The following is a 26995-nucleotide window of genomic DNA, read 5'->3' as shown; positions in this document are numbered from 1 at the left end:
ACGAACCAAAAATTAACAGATTATATATGTGTATTCTCTTGTAAATATGTCCATAGTATAACATATGCCAACATAGCAGTTATGTACCATTATTCCTTTGTAATTAAGTCCCATGGTATAACCAATTGTATTTAATCACTTATGAGGGAGAGAGAGAGAGAGAGAGAGGATAAGAATTCATCTTCTCATAATTTACTTAACATAGATTGAGCAATTTTGACAAATTGAAAGGTGAACAGTTTAAATTTCTGCTAATTAAATTCCAAATCAACACTGTTTTTGGTACACGTACCAGAAAATGTGGAAGAAAGAGAACTAAAGTACATCTAAGTTTTGGCCTTTAAATCTCAGCCCACATCCACAACATCCAAATGAAGGAGATTCTCAAAGGCTCTCCTCTCAGCTCTCAGGCAGTTGCTCCACAATCCTTCCTCCAATGTCCTGTCCTATAAATATTGGTCACATTTATTACCCTTTGGAAAAAATATTCCACTTCATAATATGAAAAAAGGATTTTTGAATCGTATGTCGTGGTTACCTAGAGCCCATCTTAAATTCTGTTTATATACATCTCAAAATATTCTATACACCAACACAAGGGGGGGCAAGTTTCTAATTCTACTCAGCAAGTCTCCACATACACATATTACATGTCACCTGGAAACAATAAAACATCATCTACCCACCACTTTCTGCAATGTAAAGCTAAAAAGAGCACCAACTTCCCAATGAAGCAAAAACTATCAAGCGCAGCTAGGAACTACTCTACAACCTGTGGACCTTTGTACTGGATAACATACATTTTTGACTCCTCTGGTATTTCAATCTCCTCCAACCATCCAAACAATTTACTATCTTCTTCGGCTTCTGAAACTTTTCCACCTGCATTTCAGATCAGATAGCAAATTGGTAAGTAATTGAATATGAAACTTTTTCAGCAACAAAGTATAGTTAGGATGGGGCAAAACTACTTACTTGATAAAGCATCATAGGGAATGTCCCTGTAATGTGAACAGTCACGCCCATCATCTTCGGAATAAGGCGGTCCAAGCACATCAAGCACTGCACATGGTGTAATAGCTTTAAATTCATGAATGTTGCCTCCAGATGTAGGATATAAGACAGAAGTGCTGCATGGGGCTGTGAATACTTGGTTCGCTTTCAATCTTGCCAATCTCATTGCTTGTCCATCTTTATTTGAATCACCTATAAATTAGAGAAACAATAATTGATCATTAGATGACTACTGTTTTGTGTGTTTGGGTGAATGCACAGGCTTAGGGTGGGTGGGTGTATGGATAGTCACCTATTGCCAATGGCGCAGAGACCTCATCAACCCAGTCATATGCTTTGATGTGCATGCTACCCAGCAGAAGCTTGCTGAAAACTGTCATTCCCGGATGATTGTGTAAAGGTATAACAGCAGTTGTGGGAAGAAAGAAAATGCACAACTGCACAAGACAAGTTACATGATATTAGGCTGTTTCTTCCTTGCTTTTAATGACAAATAGAATATATAAAATTTAGATAGATCCAGTATCATTAATATATATATATATATATACCACTGTTTATGTGCTTAGTTTCAGAGAGAGAGAGAGAGAGAGAAAACATCCTGCCTAACAGAGAATTAAAAAGTTTAGAGATTCCCTTACCGAGAAGTTATCACAACTGTAGATCGTTGTGTTCGTGACTCTTGGATTACCTTCAACCACACCATTAGGATTAAAGAATTGGAGATTGCTACTAAGTCCAACATCTTCTGGCATCATACCATCTAGAAAAGGATAACAAGGGTCATAAGACTAACAGCTATCATTTTCAGGAATAGTTGTTTTTGTACAATTATTGCAAAGGTATTATCGGCTTCATCATTATCCTCACTATTTGCAGTATAAATACATGCATGTTCCCAATGTTTGAATATGATATTTAACAGAAGAAGACTTCGTTATAGACTTATAGTATTATTCTCTCTTCTATTCAAGGAAAAACTGTAAAGATCCAAATTTCCAGCAGGATGGAGAAATTCATCACAATAATTTTCTACAAATATTTTAATTGCTTCAGGAAAGACTTGATGATAAATCATTAGTAGATTAGTCATTAACAAGGAATAAACTGGAGCTACCTGATAGTCAAAAGATCAATAATAAGTAGTTACAGACAAATAACACAAAACAACACCCATATTGACTGAAACCAAATGCTGTCACTGAAATCCTATTCCCACATCTTCCCCATAAATGCCTTATCAAATCCATAGAGAAATCCATTGCCTGTCTTTTACCACTTTTCAACTTGTTCCACTACAATGCTAAAATTGCCCTATCAAATCTATGGAAAATCCTTCCGTCATATATCAACTACAGGTCTGCAGCCAGATCACGACACTTCAACTTAATCAACTAGGGAAATAAGGACGGTGGCCCACAGTTACAATTCAAAAAATTTAAATATTAACTGAACTGAATAATTGCTGAGCTGATTGATTGTTTGTTTCTAATGAACTCACTTTTGATTTTAAAGAAAAGCGTTCACTTTCAATGAACCAAATATTCACATTATTAAATGTTTGCTTTGTATGAAGTAATATTTTCACTTAAAAATAAAGTTTCAGATGATGCTTATCCGATTGCATAGGCAGACTCCTCAACTAGAATTCTGCAAAAGGAAGCTATCTGAATACCATTTTCATTACATTCAAATCCAATGATTATTTTGGACGAATTTCTTCAGACATCAAATCCAGCTATTCTTTTGCGACCATTCTAGTAATTTATGATTTCAAATGTAATTCAAGAGGATTTCACCCTTCTCAAACTTTTAAACGTAATATAATATACAGAATTCGATATTACTTTGAAGCCTCAGTCTCAGCTGTTCCACCTAATTGTTTATCACTATTCACTCACTACATGAGAATCAAATACCAAGAGAAATTTATTGTTCTTCCAAAACCTCTTAATATTCTGGAATGATAGATTTACTATGACCTCAATATCATAATGGGATAACATCAAATAAACAAAAACGAAAAAACCGCAATAATTAAGTTATAATATAAATTAATTTCGGATAATTTAGACACTCACCTAGAATCTGGCAGAGCTTATCCACATCACTTTGGGAAGGCACGGTCCCGGGGCCTTTGAACACTTGGCGGCACGCCAGAAACAGCCTCTGCAGCTGCAAACTCGAAGGAACTTCCCTCTTCACATCACAAGGCCTCTTAGCAGCTTTGGTGCTCCGACATCTCTTCTTCCGTATACCGCCCTTACCGACACCAAAGCCAACGCGCCTCACAGAAGCAGCAGCCTCGCCGGTCGGCTCCAACAACCCTCCTGCAGACGCCGCCGCCTCCACCGCCGTCATCGAATTTCACGTCTCTGAAGTGGTAGTCTCTAAATTGTTCTCCGGAATCCGGAAACGGTGCGCAGATCTGAGATAAGGTTGAGAAGAGTTCGATGAGAATGTATGTGTATATATCTGAGGAGGTGAGAGGAAGAAGAAAACCAAAACCAGGGGCCATGGAGAGAGAGAACCGATTTTCCTTTTTTTTCTTTTTTTCTTTAATTTTTTGTATTTTTTTTATTTTTGGGGGGCTGATTTGTTGATTTCTTCTCTCCCGTCTCCCGCCCGCAAGATTGCGAGGAAATGGAAACTGCTAGTAGTTTGAACTGTACTGTACAACACGTGGTCCACTCCAACACTCCCAGCTGGGCTAAATCAATTCAGGATTTCTAAAGCGGTTTTTCTTTTTCTTTTTTTTCCGCTTATTATTTACCCAGTATTAGTGGAAGAAAATCAAATATTTATTATTTGAGTTATTTTAAATGAGGACGTGAGGGATAATTCAGAGCATTGATTTATTCGATCTAATGGTTGAAAATTAAAAAAAAAATTATATTTATAAAAATGGCTCTACTCATTTTAAAATTTGTAGTATTTTTGAAAATTATCCTGCATATTTTTTACTTATTTCTTATCCATCAGATCTTGCAATAAATGATTTAGATAAGTACATAGGTTTTTCTTCAAAAAAAAAAAAGATAAGTCTACATGTCATCATCTAATTATAAGTCCTCATTTGATCTTTAATATATATATATATATATATATATATATATATATATATATATATATATATATATATATATAGTATATTTAAATGTAGGGATCTCGAGTTCAAGCAATAGTATTTGATCACAACATTGAAATGTATGATATCACTCTACAAACCAACTCTTGCTATAGTATTTCAAATGTTATTGTCAAACCTGTGAGTCCTAACTATAAAGTTATTGATTTGAAATACAACTACACATCGACTTTAAATGGTAGGATCATTGTCCAAAAATTGATAATGATGACAGCCCACCAGCTTCAATTTAACAAGTTTACACATTATTTTCAGAATTTTATCAATGCATAAAAACTTCTAAAGAAATTTGTAAGTTAATGTTTACTATATCATTATAACAATATATATTATAACCATATATTTCAAATTATTTATCCACATCCCTCTATATACAACAATGGTAGCAATTCCAAAACAATTTATTTTAACAACGAATGTAAATAATAAAATCAATAACTTCATTGTTGTTTATGGAAAGTAAGTTCCTACGCTATTACTCTTATTAAATTAAATATAAATTACGGAGTAGTAGTTACAACAAAAAATCTACAAATCTAATAAGAGCAAATAAAGTTAGGCCCCTAACAAGAATTAAAAAATGTTTGTGTAATTGTTTATCAAAATGAATAGTTCATATTATTTTGATTATAGTATTTTTTTTAATGATTTTCCTTCTTTACTCTCTATTATAGTATTTCCTTCCCTTAAATAACACCGCATTCCATTAGTATAAACTTTAGTAACGGATATTCCGTTAACTATCTATTATTATTAACTTACTCATTGATTTCTATATAAAAAGTTTTATGTTCGAACCTCATCCCAATCAGAGTTGACATAATTGTTAAACATATACTATAAATATGTTAGAATGTATTAAAAAAATACAATATAAAATTTAACATAAACTTTGATTAAATAATTAGGCGGACTAAATACATAGCATTCAAAGTTCAGCATCAAAGATTATAGATAAGGAACCTTAAAATCATTTTCTTACATCTTTTAAAAAATAAATTTAGGTTAAGTTGTTTTGTATTTGCTTAATTAATCTTCTTTTGATTATTTAGAACAAGACTCAATATTTCAATTATGGTTTTGCATTAATGGAAATGATTTAGGTCATTATGGTATTAATATTTTTTCTTTATTTCTATAATGGTACAATTATACGTTACGTTACAAATATTGTACTATTATTTTTTTATCGGATAAAATTATTTTTACATTATTGTCAGACCTGCGCGACCTAACTACAAAGTTGTTGATCAGAAATACAACTACACCAGTACTCTAAATGGTAGGACGATTTTCCAAAGAATTGACAATGTTGAGATCTCACTGACTCCAATTGAATAACATCATTCTCAAAATTTTATCAATGAATAAAAACTTCTAAAGAAGTTTGAAAGTTAAATTTTTATTATATCATTATAACAATATTTATTGTAACCATATATTACGAATTATTTATTATCATCCTCTATTGATAACAATTGTAGCAATTGTCATTGACAAACTCCCAAAACAATTTATCTCAACAACGAATGGAAATTAAAAAAAAAAATCAATGACTACATTGTTGTCGATAAAAAGTAAGTACTCACTCTATTACTATTATTAAATTAAATAATTTAGTAACTACAAACAAAAATAATACATATGCATTTCTTTAATTTAGAATTAGATATCTACAAAGTCTTTATTCAAAAAAATGTATTGATTATCAAAAAATTAAAAAAAAAGAGATATTATTATATTATCTTTATTTTTTACAATGCACATATTCCTTACCTTCAAATTTATTAATTAATTATATTCACTATATTGCTCATTCTCTTCTTTTTACACTATCTTGTAATTAAATATCAAAGTTATAATACAAAATATGTTATATATTTATTTACCAAGTATTTTATTAATAGCGTGAAAAAAAATAAAAAACAGTTTGAAGTCAATCATATTAACTACTTGGGAAAGATTTGTTGACAAAGAGGGTATTCAAATAATCCAAGAAATTGAAGCCGAAACTACCGCGTAATATCTCTGGATTACATCACAATTATTCATTTTAAAGGTAAATCATATTTCTTTATTAAGATGATTTAAAATGTATTAATTTTTACTATATCTAATTTTATTCCTTAAATAAACTATGAATTTCTCTATCCACAATAACTCATTCAACAATAATGGTTGAACCAAAAGTACCCCGAAGATAACAAATAAAGAACGAGTATGTTTTTTTATGTTGATAATAATATGTAAATGTTAATTAGATCATTATCTTACGTAGCTACATTTAAAACTCATTATTAAAAATGTCAATTTAAGAAAATAGAACATCATGACACATTTGACGCATTGAAAAGATCTGAAACTACAACAATGCTGCAATCAATTTGGCAAATGTAGAAAATGAAGAAATTTCAAAATAGCCACCATTATTTTTGCATTCATTGATCCTCTATGTAAAATACTTATTGTGCATTCATTAAATATATTAGAACTAATATAAATTTACAATTCATTTCATCTTCTAGACTCAACCTACTTAGATTAAAGGCAAAATCAGCATCAACCTTAGACAACAAAAACACTTGGTATATAGGATGTAGCCACTGTTTAAAAAAGGATTATGCAAAAAGTGACAAACAATTTAACTCCAAGAATAGTATCAATTCCAATAAAAAAAAAAAACACACACACACACACACGCACACGCACACGCAAACATACAAAATCAACTAGTACACTCATTCATACTAATTCCAAAAATATGAACTTGAAAATGAACATGTGCAAAATAGATGTGGAAATTGTTGATGAAACTGGACACATTGCAGCATCAATATTCGAACCACCTACAGAGTTATCGTTGTTACTGTCAAATAACAAGTTATGAAAATAGAACAAGAGTTACTACTCATGAACCTTCTACAAATATAATAAATATTAATGTTTTATTCAATATTCCACATTAAACATATAAGGGAAAAAACTACCACTGCAAAATATCAACAAACGCTTGCAAGATCAAGAGTTCATAGTACAACTAAGATCTCAGTCATATACACAAGGCAAATCCACAACTTCCTACACCATGATCTCATTGCATGACTCTGTCATTTATGCTACCACCAGTAACCCAATTGCAAACGACACACTACCAACAAAAAAAGAAGAGGACAAATATTGAAGATGAAAACAATGACAATGTTACTAAAAGAGAATTAAGAAGACTTAGAGAAATTCAAACCAAAAGTAGTATTTATTTAGACAATCGTTTTTACTCTAAATATTTAGACTATTGATTTTACAAAGTTGCAAATATTTATTTTAGTGACAATTATAATGAATTTCCTATATTATATTGCAATCATATACTTTGAATTACATATTTAAATAAAAAAAATTCAACATTCAATTATCTATTTATGAACTTCTTCTATATAATCTTGCATAGTTGCATTTGATATACTTTAAATATTTATTTAAATTTAAACATTGGACATTAACTCATTCGCGCAATGCACAGGTAAAACTAGTAGATTAATAACTTAGAATCAAAGTTTGATATGTCCGTTTAATTTTGATCAATTATTAACTTAGTTTAGAAAATAATAAATTCCAATTTCACTCCACATTTAATAGTATTCTTTTAATTTTATCTCATTACATCCTTATATTTTATTTAACTGTTCCAATTAATTCTCTGTTCTGTTAAACAATAAATTTCTGTTAAACTTTTTTTTCTTTTCATTTTATTGTTTAGTAAATGAGGCTACCATGTAATTTTTTAATTCAAGCATCTTATTTTCTCTCACTCTCTTGTGAACTATTGTAATTGAATAATAAAATTACATGTTATTCATACTTATTAAATGTAAAATTTGCTCTTTAGAAAATAATTGATATGATTCAAATTGGTTTAGAATTTTATAAAATATTTGATTAAATGCGTAGAAATTTTGTTTTATTTTTACATTTAACATTATGATGTAAAATTCACATTTACATTTCATATTTTTAAAAAGTAATTCATATTCGAAACTCATTTGGAAACATTTTTTATATTATGTTGTTACTTAATTAATCAAAAGTTAAAAAAAAAATAGATAGTTTCTTCTATACAAAATCTAATCTAGTATGTGCTCAACATGATATGTCAACATCCTCGATTGATATTGGACTCACACATGATATGAGACCTTTAAACGGTTTCTTAATTAATCAAAATTTAAAAAACACCATTGTAGATTTTTAGAGACCTTGTGGTCTAGTGGCACCCGATTGCACCCCACATGGGAGGAGGTGGGTTCGAGCCTCAGTGAAGGCAATATTGGCTCTCTGTGCTTCATTTACTTGAGAAAGTAGTTATGAACGGATACTACATTATAACGGAGTCAATAGTACCAAAAAAAAAAAGAGAAAAATATTTTGGGTTTATTTTTTTTTTAAAGTTGGGTCAAATTTCAAAATCTAAAAAAAATAATTAAAAGTTATTCCATTTTATTTCACATTTTCACTAAGACATCCCTTTTATTAACTGGAAAATTTTTCTAATTTTACAAAAAAATTAGAGATTTGAACAATAGAAAATAGAAAACATGTTTAACATTGTGTAAGAGAGAATAAGTCGATAAAACAAATTTATATATATATAATATATAAATAAACAATGGGATTTAAATTTTATGAAAAATAATTCTGACCACAAAATTGGTACGAAATCAAAGGATTGAATTTATTTATACAAAAATAAAAATGAAAAGAAGATTTTCAATTTTCGAGAATATATATAAGCCCAACAGAAGAAAAGGAAAATCCAAGTCATGTGTACTCATACTCTCTTTAAAATCGATTCGCTACCTACCGAGGTCCGAGGGTGCTATAAGCGTTGTAGCGTCAGTCTCCCAAGATAAAATGAATTACGACATAATGTTTGAGCAGTCAAACAAATAAGCCCGAAGCTAAGTATAAATTAATAGTAATGAATAATGACATTTTTTTTGAAACCATGAATAATGACATTAACATCTAAAATAAATTCATATTTGTAACCTTCAAAACCGACAACTTAATATTTGAGCACTCAAACAAATAAACCAGAAGTAGAAATTAATAGCAATGAATAATGGTCCCTCGACTATTACTCATTCTCAATTTTGTATTTCGACTTTCAATTGCACCAAATGTGGTCCGTTGACTTTCGAAAACTCACCCAATTCGGTACTCCGTTACGTATTCCATCCAATCAGTGTTAAAATGAAGGGCATTTTCGTCCATTTACCTATTGTACTGTTAGCCTAATAAACATTGAGAAATAGTTGAGGGACCATTTTGAGAATAGTTGAGAGACCATCTTGGGAAAAAATATTTTATTTATTTTCATTTTTTTAACCTATCAAATTAGAATTTCTATACATTTTTTTCTTACAAATATAAATAGCTAAAATCACGCAATCCATCCTCAAAATTTTTAACTTTCTTTACAGACTTTTTCTCTCCATCTAAACATAAAAACTAGTCCTATCATGTTTTACAATAAGTTCCATAAATTTCATAAGTACTCATATACTTTTTATTTTTATCTTTTTATGTTCATAGACAATCAATCACTATGTATAAACATATGTATATAGATTATCATAAAAATTTCACGAAAGAAGGTGATGAGAATTACCATAAATAATTATTATTAATTATCAGTAGTGTTGCCAAAATTACGCTTAGGCACCGATTAAAATAATTCTTAGTCACATCCGTAGTACTAAAAATATTACTTTTGATTTTTTATAAATAAGATATAATATTATTAAATCCAAATAATTAAAAATAATGTGTCCACACTACAAAAGATTTTATAATTTACTTAAAAATTAACTATAAATTTTTTGGCTGAATACAAATTGACAATTATTAAACATTATTTATAGTAATTATTGTGTCCCGTGTAATATACCAAAATTATTAGGTAGGATTTTTATAATTAAGGTATAATTTAATTAAATCAAAATTATTAAAAATAATGTGTCCATAGTACAAAATAAATTATACTGGCCTTAATAATTAATAATTAATTATTAATAATACAAATTAATATAAAATTTAATAATTACTTCGAAATCCAATACATGAAATATTGCAGGAAACATTGCAGGAAACATTGACGAGATTTTACTTTTCGGCTCACCCGAGAAGTTTACTAGAAAAATTTACCTTTCGGTCCAACATTTTTCCTACATTTTGCACGCTTTGAGTGTCTAAGCTCGAAAAAAATAATATTATTTTCAATGATAAAAGTAATATTTAATGTGATACATATTGCTTGATTGTCTATGAGCATAAAAAGATAAAAATAAAAAATATATGAGTATTTATGAAATTTACAGAACTTATTGTAAAACTTCATAGGAATAGTTTGTATGTTTAGATAGAGGAAAAAAGTCTGTAATGAAAACTAAAATTTTAAGGTTGGATTGCGCAATTTTAATTATCTATATTTGTAAAAAAAAATTGTATAAAAATTCTAATAATTTGATAGTCTAACAAATGAAAATAAACAAAAATGAAATAAATAAAAGAGTTTTTCCCAAAATGGTCCCTCGTCTATTCTCAAAATGGTCCCTCAACTATTTCTCAATGTTTATTAGGCTAATAATAGGTAAATGGACGAAAATGCGCTTCATTTTAACGTTGATTGGATGGAATATGTAACGGATGATCGAATTGGGTGAATTTTTGAAAGTCGAGGGACTACATTTGGTGCAATTGAAAGTAGAAATACAAAATTGAGAATGAGCAATAGTCGAGGGACCATTTTGGGAAAAAACTCTTCTCAAAAAATTAACATCGTACCCGCAAGATGTGGGACAAAGGCTACTCTTTAACGCAAATTTTACTGTGGACCGTGGTCCACAATGCATGGTGGTCCATGCATCAAAACGACGTCGTTTTGATTAATGAAAAGAAACGGCAGAAACGGCTCCGTTCTGAGCCGTTAACTCTATGTGTATAAAAATATTCAGTTTCATTTTATATACACTACAGTTTCATTTTAACACAACTATAGTTCCTTTTCGATATAACTACAGTTTCATTCGACATTATACACTCAAATATGTGAAGCTGTTATTCAATTTCCTTTAACACAACTACAGTTTTATTTATAATACACTATAGTTTCCTTTCAACACAACTACAATATCATTTCGATATAACTACAGTTTCATTGGACAATATACACTCAAATATGTGAAACTGTTATTCAGTTTCATTTTATATACACTGCAGTTTCCTTTCAACACAACTATAGTTTCATTTTGATATAACTACAGTTTCATTTGATAATATAAAAACAAATGTGAGGCAGTATCTTTTGAGATGAACTGTAGTTTCATTTATGGAGCTCTGTTAAGACTCGACAGCAGCCGTTTCTTTACTTAATGAAACGACGACGTTTTGGAACCGTGGTCCACAATGCATTATGGATCTCATGATCCACCGTATAATAACTGACTTTTTAAAGCCTTCCCAACTTTATTTTTCAATTCAAATGAGTCTACTTTAAGACTCAATTTCACATTCACTCATTATCCGTTTTGAGCGTATAATATATCGATATGTGCTAGGGTTTAAGAATCTTGTGAATTTTGGGTTTCAATTCTAAGTTCCTAATTTTCAATTTTGATCCCCTCCTCCAATAGCATGCACGTAGTACCATCTAGGTTTCATCTTTTTTCATGTCATACCTATCTTATTGCCATGATACCACATTATAAATATAATTTCCAAAGAGAAGAATATGAGGAATATTGCTTCAGTATCCGGTAGGCATACCTGACGATCGAAAGAACTACAATAACATACTGCCATCCAAGTGTTGGCGTGTGCCTGCGAATTGACCTAACACCCGAAAATAGAACTGCCCTTATAGTGTAAAGATTTCTATTTGGAGCAAAATATTTAAATAGAAAAGAAACATTACAGACGAAAGAAATCACAGGTATATGTTATGTGCAAATTTTTTCAAGTGCTTTACATTAACATATAGCTTGAGGTCTTGAGACTAACCTTTCTCAGATAACCTTGCACTTGAGCTTTGTCCTTTGTAAAGAATCCATGTCTGCCACAATAAAAACAATTCATAATTAGTTGAACATAAATGCCAACAAACCATTTAATTAACTGACAATATTAGTATACTACAGAGAAAAACAAAAAATAGTCTACTATCCATCCCTCACAAAAATAGTCTACTATCCATCCCTCACATCCATCAAGCTTCTTCAGCTATCTAAAAATATTTCTGACATAAAATCAAAGCATATGTTTTTCACTTGATTATTTATGTCTATATTTTAAAAGAAGGAAAAAAAGAATTTTAAAATTCAAAATTTGACTTTAAAACACAGTTTGTCTAGTACGTGCAACCAATGCATAGCATTTGTATTTGGGACAAGCCCTACTTGTAATGCCATCGGGGAGCAACATTACACTTTTGAATTGACAATTGATAACGTGAGGTAAGATCTCTCTCTATTTTTTTTCCTTGCTTTTGGCTTTCCTTTGTGCATCTGGTGATTGGCCACACCGTGGTTTATGTTTAAATTAGTAGTATTCGTTTATAAATTTGTTGAATTATTGTTAACGGAGATTTAATTATATTGACAAAGGTTTAATTAGTGTTAACTAGCATTTAACTATCTACTTAATTTAATTCTTGGACTCTCAATTTTCTTTAATTGCTAATTAATTTAATGTTTCAGGGAGTGTTTTTTAATGGATAAGAGTTTAATAACATCTCGTATTAGTAATGAGTATGAAGATGGGGTTAAATTTTTTTTAGAATTTGCAAAAAAGAATCTTCCTAACAATTGCGGGAACTTCCTTTGTCCTTGTACGAAGTGTTGTAATGGTAAGCATTTGGATGAAGATGATATATTCGGCCATTTAATTTGGAATGGATTTAATCCACGATACACAAAATGGATATGGCATGGAGAAGATCTATCAAACACATCAAGCCCATATGTTGAGACCGAAGGATATGAAGATGAGGACACAGAGGATCGATTAGAAGATATGATTCATGATGTTGGAGAGGAGTTCATTAATCGATCAGAAGAGTTGAATAGCTTATCAAGTGATGCTGAGAAACCTTTGTGGCTAGGGTGCAGTAAATATACACAATTATTAGCTGTTTTAAAACTATTCAACTTAAAAGCTGGGAATGGGTGAAGCGATAAAGGTTTTACGGCCTTACTAGAGATTTTAACAGATATGTTTTCAAAAGGTAATGAGATTCCGAAAAGTACATATGAGGCCAAAAAGATTTTGTGCCCTATGGGTACAAGATAAAAAAAATACATGATTGCCGTAATGATTGTGTATTGTTTATAAACGAATACAAAGAGTCCCATGTGTGTCCAATATGTGGGGCATCTTGTTACAAAGAAAGGAATGATGTTGATGGTGAAGTGAACTTGAATGGGCCACCAGTTAAAGTGATGTGGTACCTTCCAATAATTCCAACATTGAAACGTTTGTTTGCAAATTCAAGTGATGCGAAAAACCTAACGTGGCATGCAAATCAAAAAAAATTTGATGGGAAGATTCGACACCTAGCTGATTCTCTTCAATGGAAAACAATTGATAATTCATTTCCTAAATTTGGCAATTAGGCAAAAAATCTTAGACTTGGACTTTGTACTGATGGAATTAATCCACACAACAATCTTAGTAGTAAGCACAACTCGTGGCCTATTATGTTGGTGAGTTACAATCTACCTACTTGGCTATGTATGAAACACAAATATATACTTTTGTTTTTGATGATTTCTGGACCAAAACAACCAGGGAATGATATAGACATTTTTTTGACACCTTTGATTGATGATTTGAAAAAGTTGTGGGATGAAGGTGTGATAGTATTTGATGCATATTGAAAAGAGTCATTTAAGTTGCGTGCAATGATCTTCTACACAATAAATGACTTTCCAACTTATGGTAATTTGTCTGGGTATAGTGTTAAAGGGTATAAAGCATGTCCTATATGTGAAAAGGATACATGTTATCAACAACTTGTTCATGGAAAAAAGACAGTCTACATGGGTCATTGGAGGTTTCTTGATAGATTCCACCCTTATCGCAGATTAAAGAAGGCTTTTAATGGAATTACAAGAATATGCTGATGCTCCATGTGCAATAACTGGGATGCAAGCTTATGAACGAGTAAACAATTTAAATGTTATTTTGGCAAGGTTCAAAAGCTTAAATCTCAAAAAGGCAAGAAGCGAAATAAATCAATGCATCCAACTGAAAAGTGTCTATGGAGAAAAAGATAAAATGTAACCCCTCACTCATTCCAATTTTTAAAGTATGTGTTCAGGTCCCGATTGTCCTAGGGAATGAATTAGTAGGCACTATACTATTAAGCTTGAACTTCCTACGTGATTAAATTAGCCCGTAAGAGAGAAAATTTATTCCGACCCTTGTATCGCAGTATTTTGCGATATACCAAAAATTATCCGATTTTTCAAATTAGTGACGGGATTATTTCAAAATAATTTTGGTTTCAAAATTCTTCCTATTTAAATTATTTTCCACCGAAACTATATCTGTTTTAATCCCGAATAGTCTAACCGAAGATATTTTCCCTTACCCACCACAAAAATGTGACACTTGGCAACTCCCTACACCACATGTTATTATTTAAATATTTTTGAAGATGATCAAAATGAAAACTTGATCTCCAAGTTTCTTATTTCTTACCTTATAAGAAACAATGTAGCTTGATCTCCAAGTTTCTTCATCCCTAAAGTGTTGCTATAAAAGGAGACTTGATCTCCCATTTTCTTCATTCCATACCCATTTGGCCGAAATTTAGAGAGGAAAAAGGAGAGGAAAATTCTTCATCTTCTTCCTTGAGTTCAAGAAGCTTCATAGCCAATTTCTTCACAAGATCATCATCTATTCGGTAAAATTCCATTTTTATTCGGTTAAAAGCTTTGTTTTCTGCCCTAGAACCTAGCTATAGGTTAAGATTTCTTAAAATTATTGTTATGGTGGTATGTTTTGCCTAGGGATTTTGGTGAAAGAACTGAGTAAAGGAGATGATTTAGCTATTGACGTTTAAAGGGTTTGAAGGAAAATCTAGCCTCTCAAGTTTCTTATCAAGTGGCTAGAATCACATTAAGTGTTGATGAGAGTTTTGGTCTTCAAGGGTAAGATTTCATGTTCACTAAAATTATTATTTACCCCATATATGTGTATATTGATATATGATATGATATGATATCAAAATTATGTGTTTTGCAAAATTATGTGCATTATGATGTCCATGTGATCACAAGTGCATTGCATAATATGTGTATGATTCTCGAATTATCGAGAATTGATTTTTACGAGTCAAACCCGTGTGTTGAGTAAATGCTTGGCTTGGAATTTTGGTGTTATGTACATAAATGTACTAAGAATGATATATTCTTATGGAATGAATTATTGTGGAGAAAAATATGTCTTGAGAAATTATATATTTTTGAAGAAAATATTTATTATGAAGAAATGATATATTTTGAAAATTATATGTACATATTTAGTCTTGGAGGATAAGAATACTTGCTGCCGGTCTGAGCCGGAAATGGGCTGCAGTCCAGATTATTATGAGCGCTTAGGGTTGCGGTTCTATTTGTTATTGATATGAGAATCTAGGGCTGCGGTCCTATTGATTGAGTATTGGTGTGGGTTGTATCCCCAACTTGATATTTAATCCTCCTTGACAAATATGTTATTTTGGGAAAAGTATATCTCCACATTATTTTGGAAAAGTATATTATGAGATAAATGATAAAAACCCAAGCCTATATTTTTTGGGGTGAAATGGAACTTACTTAGCTTATGCTAATTTTGGAATATACACCCCTTCGTTTTTGTGTTAAAATGATTTTTGCAGGTGAACATGAATAGGATGGAAGTGAGGTTGAGATTAGTCCATTTGAGGAGTAGGCATTTGGAGGATTTTATTATTTGGAGGAAATTTTGGTTGTATAATTACTTCCTTGTATTAAGTTGGACTTTGGATGTATTTTGATGTTGTAAGTTTAGCCTATGCACTTAGAATAGAGTTTGTCAAAGAGTTGATAGAATTCACTCTAGGTGTGGCGGTAACACCCATTTTCTGCTGGTTAGATGTGTTAGCTTTCGCAATATATTATTGGGATTTTGTATCAAATTTAAGATGTGAAAATTGGGGTGTTACATAAATATTCTTTAATCTTCCATATTGGAAGTTGTTAAATGTGAGACATAGTATTGATGTTATGCATGTTGAAAAAAATGTGTGTGGTAGTCTTGGTGGAACACTTCTAGGTATAAAGGATAAGACTAAAGATGGACTCAAGGCTAAATTAGACTTGGTGGAAATGGGTATATGACCCCAATTAGCTCCACACCCTATGGAGAAGAAAACTTACTTGCCTCCAGCTGCTTATACTATGTCAACAAGAAGCTGCAATGTTTGACCCGTCCATAAAAGTTTCAACTCCACAACCACCCGCCAGACACGAATTGTGGAAAAGAGCTAGAATGAATGATTATGGAGATTTTCTCACTAAATGATGAGTAAAATGGTGATAGTAAATATGATGGTGTAAATGTCGTTCCACTGAGGATTGAGGCTATGACACGTATTTGTGTGAATTAAGAAATTCTAGGCACTAAAGTGATGGAATTCACTAGAGTTCAAGTAAATGATGATTAAATGTGGAAAATAAAATGATGCAAATTAACAAAGGAATTGGCCAGATTAAGGGTATTGCAATCTTGATGCTCTAACTAACTTTGAATTAGGGGAAGAACAATTAACCTTGGAATTTATTCGCAATACCCTCAAGAATTCGATTCAGCTACTTCCGTAATCAATAAACAGAATTAAACTAAGATTGCCCCACTTTCGTGATGCATCAATCATAACCTTAAACACAACAGCATTGTAATCATCCAAATTATCCCTATTATCATAGTAGGAAAAATTAGGTTAAAATTGGTAAGGCTCGAGTCTTTCACCCAACTTTCGTTGTAATGTAATCCTCTCCTAGACTAGCAATCAATTGTAGCCATCAATTAATAACAAGTATACACTAGTACAGAAAAAGCCATAGGCTACACCTGTAAAAGTGTTTTCGCTACACCTCTACAGGTGTAGCCTATGCCACTGACGCTAAAAGGGTTGGCTTTCCGCGGCACCCGTAACAGGTGCCGCGAAAAGCATTTAATTTTCTTTTTTTTTTTAATAAATACTTTCTGCTACACCCGCTACAGTACAAGTGTAGCGGAGAGTATTTTAAAAAAAAATTAAAAATTACTTTCCGCTACACCCGCTCTGTAGCGGGTGTAGCGAAAAGCATTTTTAAAAATAAATAAAAATTACTTTCCGCTGTAGCAGAAAGTTACCCTTTTAAAAAAAAAAAAAGATTTATATATATATATATATATATACAATATACAATATACAATATACAATATACAATATACAATATACGGAAAAAATTAAAATACACAAAATATATAAAAATACAATACAATACAATCACAACCCAAGAAAATTAATTAACTAAATCTTTTAATACAAATCAATTGCCCAACAAATCTTTAAAATGCCCTGTGGAATCTTTTTAACCAACAAATCAATTAACCAACAAATCTTTGGCACTGTGAAAACAAGAATGGTTCTCCAGGCATCCCTAGTGTAATCTCGTTACATCAGTTCTTGAAGGGCGAAGCCTGTCACTGAATCATTCTCAATACAAAGTGAAAGATCAGAGGTTGCACTTGCAACAAATTGCAGAAGCACATGATTAGAAACAATAGTGCCACTATTGCTTCATTAACAACCAAATAAAATTAACTTTTACACATGATTAGAAACAATAGTGCCACTATTGCTTCATTAACAACCAAATAAAATTAACTTTAACACGAGGGATAAAAATATCATAAAGGTACCTTCAGAACGAGAAAAATAATGAGATGTTCAAATCAGTTATTCAGTAGATGTGTAAATGCAATTTTACTAGTGCCAATACACAATGTAAGTAGAGAAGAAAAGGTTGCAAGTACTCTGAAGCAGCACGGCAATTGGGTAAAAATTCTACAGCATCCACAACAAAGACAATTGCAGCTGCTTGAGGCAAGAACTCGTCAAGTTTTTGCCGGAGGCGAGAATGACCCGGCACATCAACAACATGAACAGGTTTTGTTTTCCGCTGAAGAATAAAAACATGTGCAAAGAAATCAAGATTAAAATCTACTGCATCCATCAATACAGGACAAAACATATAGGTATGCAAAAGCCAGGGATACGAATCACATAATGCATTCCGAGTAAGCTAGTTTAGGGAATTATGTATATATGAAGATTCAGAACTCAGAATATCTGAAAAATGAAAGGGACAAAAAAGATACTATTTATGTGATTACACATTTATAATCATTACCTTGGCTATCTCAGAGCGTAGTATAAAAGTGCCTTCATTGGGTTCCATTGAGGTCACAGTGCCCTCATGTGGTAATCCATCTTTAAGCTAGTACAGGAAACAAACATCAACTTACAAAGTGAGATTGCATCCACATAACTTCAACTCTGTAAAGGATTTCCTTTTAAAACTCTATATGCACTAACAACTTACCTCATGATGAATTTCTTTAACAAAAGAGGAAAAAGAGGATGGTGGAAACCGGTACATCCTACCCCTTGGAAGCATCTTCCAAAAGAGGAAAAAAAACCATCAAGATTGCTTATAGTCTCTCAACAAGACAGATATTAACAGCTAAAAAAGTAAACACCTACCTGCTGTTGCATCAAAGGCATAGGCAGCTGAGCTTGTTGGCCAGATCCTGCTCCACGCCTGCCACCTTGACGTTGGGCTTGTTGACCCTGCTGGAGGCACAAAGAAATTTGGCATGGGACCTCCCCCATTACGCATTCCAGGAACAAGCTGTTGTTGGTAGCCAAATCCAGCCTAAAAACAATTGTTTCTCAATCATAAACAATAAAGGCAGCATACTTTTAATTAACATAAATCCCTCAACCCAGGTTAAATAGATGCCCTAAAGAAGCCATCCAGTGGTACCTTATAAAAGAAGATAACACTATTTATTCTTACTTAGTTGTAACACTAACAGGAAAAATCAATTATACATAGTATAAAAGCATTGAAACAAAGAATCAACTAATTATGATCATTGAGAATATCTTTATTATTGCTTAGACATTTAAACCCACACACCAGAGATATAACAAATGATAACATGAATAACAAAGTAGTACATATATTAAGAAAAAATGAATGGAAGAAGAGTATCTAGCTAACTACCATTTTTCCGTTGAGCAAGTGCAACATAGAGTGGTTTGCTCACTACCATTTTTTCATTCATCTCAGAAAGCTGCAACAATCAAAATAAACATATCTGGTTTAGCTCATTCTTGCTAGGAAAAAAAACAGCTTAATGCCTAACAACATTATCACTTTAAAGTATAACTTACAGCTCTAGAGGCTTCCTCTGGAGCTGAGAAGGCAACAAAACCTGACCCTCTGCTAATTCCACTTGGATCACGCATAACCTGTATAAAAAAGAAAAACTGAGTTGTTAGAACATCATTCGTTGAACTGAAGAGTAGATGAACATCTGTGTCAAAAACAAATAATGACATAGGTAAAACAAAAATCATGCAGTCCAAAATGATAGGAAATTTTTAACATACACTACAGCATACCTTGCATGATTTAATGGTACCACACTCTGCGAACAGCTCCTTAAGCTTGTCATCATCAATACTATCATCCAAATTTTTTACATACAAATTTAATCCTTGATATTTATCCACTGTTTCCTTTGCAACCTGCTCAAACTTACTTTTTAGTTCTTGTTCCCTTTCAGATTTTTTTTGAGCTTTCCCAACATACCACTCTTATTTAAATAATTTACCTTTCGCGGCACCTACTCCCTACAGGTGCCATAGATTGTAAATTATTAAAATAATAATTTATTTTTCGCAGCACCCGCTCTTTACGGGTGCCGCGAAAAGTAGTATCTTTTATTTATTTGTGAGAATACACTATACCTCTTTTAATAGGTGTAGTGTAAAATTATCCTTATATGATTAAATTCGTAGTAGTGATAATTCAATCCCCAAATCAACATAAACCCTAGGTGAACAATTCAACCCCTTTATGCAATTATCAGAAATTGAGTATCAAGAATAGCAATAGATCCCTAATCTGAACCCATAAATGAACTACTCACGCATTATTGAAGTAACTAAAACAAAGCAAGAATGAAACCCCGAAAACATCGCATCAAATCTGAGAAATAAAGTGGTAAAGAGTAGAAGAACTTTACTAACAATTGATGAGTAAATCCGAATTCAATCCACGATTCCAAGCTTGAAAACAAGTCTGAATATCTAAACCTCAGCTAAACTATGCTAAGGAAAACTCTAAAGAGAAGGAAAAATAAGCTAAACTAGACTAGGGCTCGGAATACCAAAAAAAAAAAAAAAACCAGAAATCGCGACCTTAAGTACTGGACAACAGAAAAGGTCATGGCCATGCACACGACCGTGTGGGGTTGCGACTTTGTTGCTGTCCGCCTGGCAGCACACGGGCACCCACACGGCCGTGTGGTGCCCTATCCTTTTGAGAGTTGACTCCTTTTGTGCTCTGTTGCTCCTTTCCGTCCTTTGGTATATTCCTATGCTTCCGAAACTTGTCCAAGATGTCAAAAAATCCTTCATTTGCTTCTCGTTGTGAATAAACTAAGCTTTTAGAAAATGTAACATATAAACGAGTCTCAAATTCACCAAGGTAAAGAAAATAAGCATAAAAACCAACTAAATTGAGGGGCAAATAATAGTATAAACTCAGAGATATCACTGAAGAGAGTAGATTGGTTGTTGAGAAAATTGTAAGTAAAGTTGTTGTTATATTTACTAATTACAAATTGAAAATGTTATTTCAATCACAAAAAATGTTTAATATGTGGTTCATATATTATAGGATTATCTCGAACATGCATATTTTCAAGGAGAATTCACACAATCCGAAAAAAAAAAAAGATATATTGTGTACTGCATTGGAAAAATATGATCATCTGGGTCGTGAGAGGTGTGGGACATGAAATTGTATAAAGGAATTCTTTAGTCATTTACCAAATCATTAAAGCAACTTAGTACCAACGAAAAAAGTTGAACAAATGATTAATAATGCATTAATTGAACAAAAGGAAGTGATGAAAACAGAAACAAATGATTAATAATGCATTAATTGAACAAAAGGAAGTGGAGACATGCAAGCAATTGTAAACGAGAATCCCAATTCATCCATTGGTAAGTTCAGGAAAAACGAATACCAACATTGATCCTACTCCGCAATTAAAGATTGAAAAGGGTAGCTCTTTGGACCCGTTTGCTAATCTACCAGAGGTAAAACATTATTATTTTTTATTTTATTTGAATTTTTTGTGTTGTTGTTTACTACTAAAGTTCAAATCTTTCTTTGAATATTTGAAGTGTTGAGGATATGGTAGGTTTTATTTAGATGAACCTAGTAAACACATCGTGGCCAGTGTGAGAGTTTTTAAAGCGGGAAGCAAACTTCATTATTGTACATTATTAAATAACCAAATAAAAGTGTTTATTGACAAAGTCGTTGATAAAGAAGCAAAACTGTCTATTCACTATGAAGAAGCATAGACAATAGGTGAAGCATTGGGTCATTTTATAGCTTGGCCAAAAAAAATGGTAGAACTGTGTTCTACATCTAATGTGTCTGATGAGGTATGAGAAATGTGTGCTTGTATATATATTTTTATATGTCTATTTTATGTTGAATATTTTATACTTAACTAGTCAATTGATGAAATAGATGGATAAACTATCGATTGCCCAGAAATCTCTAGTAATGCATGTCCTTGAGCCACACACGTTGACTGCTGAATGTATACAACTATACTGCATTGTAAAGGGTTTGAAGAACCATGTTATAAAAACTTATGATTTGTTTCTTTTCAAGAAAGATATGTTGTGTTTTCTAGCAATGGAAACAATCGAAATCTCTTGCATTTTAGTCTTTATGTGGTAAGCTCTTTATTATAATATTCTTATAAATCAACTTTTATTTATTGCCTTGTTTAGGAATAACACTTGTTATATTTTTGAATAGGCTTCTTTATGATCAATTTGGTTTGGCAAGAAAAAATACATATGACTTTTTAGATCCAAATTTAATACAACCCAAATTGACAAGTCTCGAGAGTAGGACAATATATATATATATATATATAGGAGGCATCTGGTATGGCCTTGCTATTACATGCGGCTGTGTGGCTTGATGTCAACCATTAGATGAATTAATCCAACGCTTCATATTTCTCGAAATAAAAACGCGTTGTGTTCAAGAATAACGTGAAGGAGGGGTACATTGGTCAATTTACATTTTTCAAACCGCACTGTCTAAACCCACTCCAATGTTTCGATTCACAATCCCAACGCAGTGAACACACAACGTTCTCCATTCCCCCGCGAAACCTCTCCAAGCGAAGAACTGCAGTCGCCGAGCACAGAGCACCGACCCCAGACGACGTAGAAGAACTCCATCACAAACAACGACCACTCCGTTTGGAACAAAACGTACAAGTCGACTTCAGCAGACAAACGAGAATGACGAAAACCAAAGCTATACTCTCACAGTATAACCACATCATTTTATTTCAAAAATAGGGCAAAAAATCGCAAATTATTGTTGCATTTAGGACTAGGGCACCATGTTATGTGTTGTTTGTGCATTATCGAGATAAATCTTGTTCATATTTGAGATTATACTAGTGTAATTCGCAATAATGTGTATTTGGTGTATCGTGGTGGAGGGGGAGGGAATGGTGTGTTCCAGCATTGCACTGGTGCTTTTTAAAACGTAGACTAGTGTATATTTTAACATATTTAACTAAGTGCATTCTGCGTGACTAAGCGAATTTGGGCATTTATGAGAATGGTGTGTTTTAGTATGTCTACTGGTGCATTTCTATACGTTGAGTATTGTGTTTTTACTTATATTGGTGCTTTCCATGCGATATACTGTAGTTCAATATGGAAGGCGGGGAATTGTGTGTTTTAATCTGTCCAGTGGTGCATTTTAGTACGTATAATAGTGTGATTTTTTATAGATGTTGATGAGCTTTACAAGAGTAGTCGCATTTCATGTGTGCTGGGTAAATGGTGTGTTTTAATCTGAGTACTGGTGCAATAGATTCAGTTAATTGGTGTTTTGTTACTAATACTAGTGCATTTTATGATAGTATGTGTTATTTGTGTATGCTGCTTAAGAGGTGTGTTTTAATCTTAAAATTGGAGCATTTTATTATGTATTTTGGTGCATTGTTTGTGAGTATATGTGTTAGGCTATGGGTGTGTAATGATTACATTCCAACAGTAGTAAAATGCACCACTGGAAATCAGAGGGAATGGTGCATTTTACTACTGTTGGAATGCAAACAGTGATGATTGTATATCAGAGTACATATTTGTGCATTCACTTGTTGTACCCCATATATTTGAGTGGTGAGTTCTACTATGTATATTAGATTATTACTTTTACAGTTGTGCATTCTCTAATACACTAATTCTGCATTTCCTTAAAATTGGTGGTGAATGATTTGATTAGTAATTTAAATTAAAAATATCATGTAGGCAGCAAAAGAAAAGCAACTGAAAAGGGATAGACATCCAGAGCAAAGGAACCCCGAACAAACACTGCACCCGAGCAAGCAGAAGAACAACCAGTTGAACAAGCACAACAGTCTTCCCAAGAGCATGCTGAAGAACGCTAGGCAGAGACAGTTCAAAGCCCAGAACAAGATGACAACACAGATCAAGAGAGTGAGGATGTAGCTCAGGAGAAAAAAAAAAGATGAAGAACTTCATATAAGGTCGCTACCATCAAGACTAACCAAGCACATAGGCCAGCTTAGCCCTGCACAACAACAGAGTGTAAGAGAAATGGGAATGGGCAAGCTACTAGACCTCAACATCACCAACTTGCCACGTAGATTGGGGCTGTGTTTAGTGCAAAACTTTGATCCAAGGAGTTGCACCTTACAACTCTAGAATGGACAGTCAGTCCATATCACTGCTGCTGATGTTGTTGCAACTCTTGCCCTTCTGATGGGACAGATTGAAATAACTAGGAGGACAGCAAGGGCAGTTCCTGAAATCCTGAAAGAATGGAGAGCAATTTTTGAGAAGACAACTGCATGTATTACACCAGGAGCTATGACCACAAAGATGTTAGAAACTGAAGCTGGTTATCCTTGGTTCAAGAGACACTTTGCCCTGTTGGTGATCAGTGTGTTGATAAACCCCATGATAAATGTTTATGTCAACCAAAACTACATTGACCATCTTCGGGATGTGGACAACATTCCAAACCTCAAATGGTGTCAAATGGTGATAAATTCACTGGTTACTAGCAAGCTAGGGTGGAAGAGAAACACGGACAAAATCTTTGGAGGACCAATTCTATTCCTCACGGTAAAGCCACTCCCATCACCTCCCAATCCATTAAAACATCACACATAATCCAACTAATAATACTGTGAAACACAATACGCAGGTATTCTATGCTGACCGGGTGGAGCTTTACAGACGTACTGTGCCAAGAAGCTTCCCAGCCTTCAGGTCTTGGACATTCAAGCTGCTGTTAAAAAGAGAGGAAGTTGAGATAAAATCTGGTGGCTTCGGGTATGGCCACATTGACAGTGCTTTGCAGCTGGAAAATGCCCCACCTGAAGAAGAAGGTCCATCCATTCCACAAGCTGATGTCCCACCCCAACCACAGCCACAGGAAGAGAACCCCACACTGCCAGAAGGATTACAGGTAAACACGAATCTGCAAACAACTTGGTGCATATCTTGATATTTATTGGTGTGTTTTATCACGTAGAATAGTGTGTTTTAATACGTGTGTATGTGCATTTGAGCTGCCTACTGTGTGTTTTGGTATCATGCGTGGGGAGTGGTTTGTTTGAATTGTTTAGTGGTGTGTTTTATAATGTTGAGTGGTGTGTTTTAGTAGAAATAGTGGTGAGTTTTGCAATGGTAGATGCATTTAGTGTGTGGTGGTTAAGTAGAGTGTTTTAACCTAAAAACTGGTGTGTTTTATCACCTAGAATGGTGTGTTTTAATACGTGTGTTTGTTCATTTGAGCAGAGTACTGTGTGTTTGGGTATCATGGGTGGGGAGTGGTGTATTTTAATTGTTTAGTCGTGTATTTTATAACATTGAGTGGTGTGTTTTAATATAAATATTGGTTCATTACTAACCAGTTGTTGTTCTATACACAGGATTTTGTTGATGAAATCACCAACAACATAAGGACCATTGGGATAGCGCTGCTTAGAATATCAACTCTCGTTGAGACCGCACATTCTGCAATCCTTGAGAATGACCGATTCAAGAAAATGTTTGAATCAGCAACGCAACTGCTTGGATTTAAAGCTCAAGAAGAACAGGACCTGACATTCTCTCAACAAGAGGATGCATACTGGGGTAACCTAGATGTCCTAAATTCTGTTGATGAAATTGTGCGCGCAGTCCAGAAAAGCACTTATATGAATGATGTCCCATCATTTAGTACATTCTACTATTTGGTACATATTTTGACACAAGTTTTTTCCTGTGATAGTTTCTGTATCCAATAATAGCATCTCAGCACTATTACATGATTCATTTTGATCCACTGTGTGAGAGATTTGAAGCAATAGACAACTAATCTAAAGTTTGCAAAACCGATGACAAATATGGAATTGTGCCTAAGACATTGGTAACACACTGACCTCTTGCTTTTTTCATACACAAAAACTATATTCAATCACTAAAATTTCTATGCCTTTAATTGTATGCAGCAAAAACTTCTTTCAAAGTTCATGACTGGTTTGAAATCAAGTTACAAATCTGAGAAGATTGAAACTAAAGATAATGAAGATGTCTTGGAGGGATAACAACAACAAGATTGATTGCGGTGTATTCCTCATGCGCCATATGGAAACATTCAGAGGGCAATTACCAGAACTATGGGACTGTGGTTTGCAAAAAGAAAACAAGGAACAATTGAATGTTTTGAGAATCAAATACTTAACTATGCTTGTGATATCAGATGTAAATGAGCACAAAGCCCGAAACATACAACAAGCAGTAGAGTTTGGACTGGAAAATCGACTTTGGAGGTAAGTTTGATATTGCGTTATCTGTTGGTGGTTTCTTTGATAGAGTTTAGACAATGCTTTTTGGTTGACATTATGATATGTCTAGGACAGCTGGTACGTAGTTTTTTAACTGTTAATAGCTTTGACTATGTTGTTTAGCAACTTTATTTGTTACTAGTTTTTGGTTAAATGCACGGATTATGCAAAGTTGCAAAATTAGACTTTATAGAACACACTGACTACTCACGTAGATTAATACTAAAACACACCACTCAAGGTGTAAAACACACCACTGACCTTACTAAAACACACCACTCAAGGTGTAAAAATGCAGCACTGACCTTACTAAAACACACCACTCAAGGTGTAAAAATGCAACACTGGCCTTACTAAAACACACTACTCAAGGTGTAAAACACAACACTAACCTTACTAAAACACACCACTCAAGGTGTAAAATACATCACTGACCTTACTAAATCACACCACTCAAGGTGTAAAAATGCAACACTGACCTTACTAAAACACACTACTCAAGGTGTAAAACACACCACTAACCTTACTAAAACACACTACTCAAGGTGTAAAACA

General features: G+C 32.9%; 1 protein-coding gene across 1 annotated transcript; it reads right to left on the bottom strand.

Moving 5' to 3' along the window:
* Window positions 1-232: 232 nt before the first annotated feature.
* On the bottom strand, window positions 233-3599 carry LOC115997908 (plant cysteine oxidase 2-like). The gene is made up of 5 exons (XM_031237326.1): window positions 3096-3599; window positions 1656-1777; window positions 1307-1451; window positions 976-1206; window positions 233-882 (listed from the first exon to the last, which is right to left on the bottom strand). Exons 1-5 carry the CDS (start codon window positions 3373-3375, stop codon window positions 761-763), a joined length of 900 nt encoding a protein of 299 aa, XP_031093186.1. The 5' UTR covers window positions 3376-3599; the 3' UTR covers window positions 233-760.
* Window positions 3600-26995: the final 23396 nt, after the last annotated feature.

This window comes from Ipomoea triloba, chromosome 12 (assembly GCF_003576645.1).
Source record: "Ipomoea triloba cultivar NCNSP0323 chromosome 12, ASM357664v1".
In the NCBI taxonomy this organism is placed as follows: domain Eukaryota; kingdom Viridiplantae; phylum Streptophyta; class Magnoliopsida; order Solanales; family Convolvulaceae; genus Ipomoea; species Ipomoea triloba.
Note: the sequence above shows the minus strand (reverse complement) of the source record. Positions and strands in the feature narration are given on the sequence as shown.

Coding starts and splice junctions, on each gene's coding strand:
- LOC115997908 (XM_031237326.1), bottom strand. CDS start 3,375: ATGACGGCGGTGGAGGCGGCGGCGTCTGCAGGAGGGTTGTTGGAGCCG. Junction 1,778..3,095: donor TAAGCTCTGCCAGATTCTAG/GTGAGTGTCTAA, acceptor ATCCTTTTCTAG/ATGGTATGATGCCAGAAGAT. Junction 1,207..1,306: donor CTCTGCGCCATTGGCAATAG/GTGACTATCCAT, acceptor TCTAATTTATAG/GTGATTCAAATAAAGATGGA.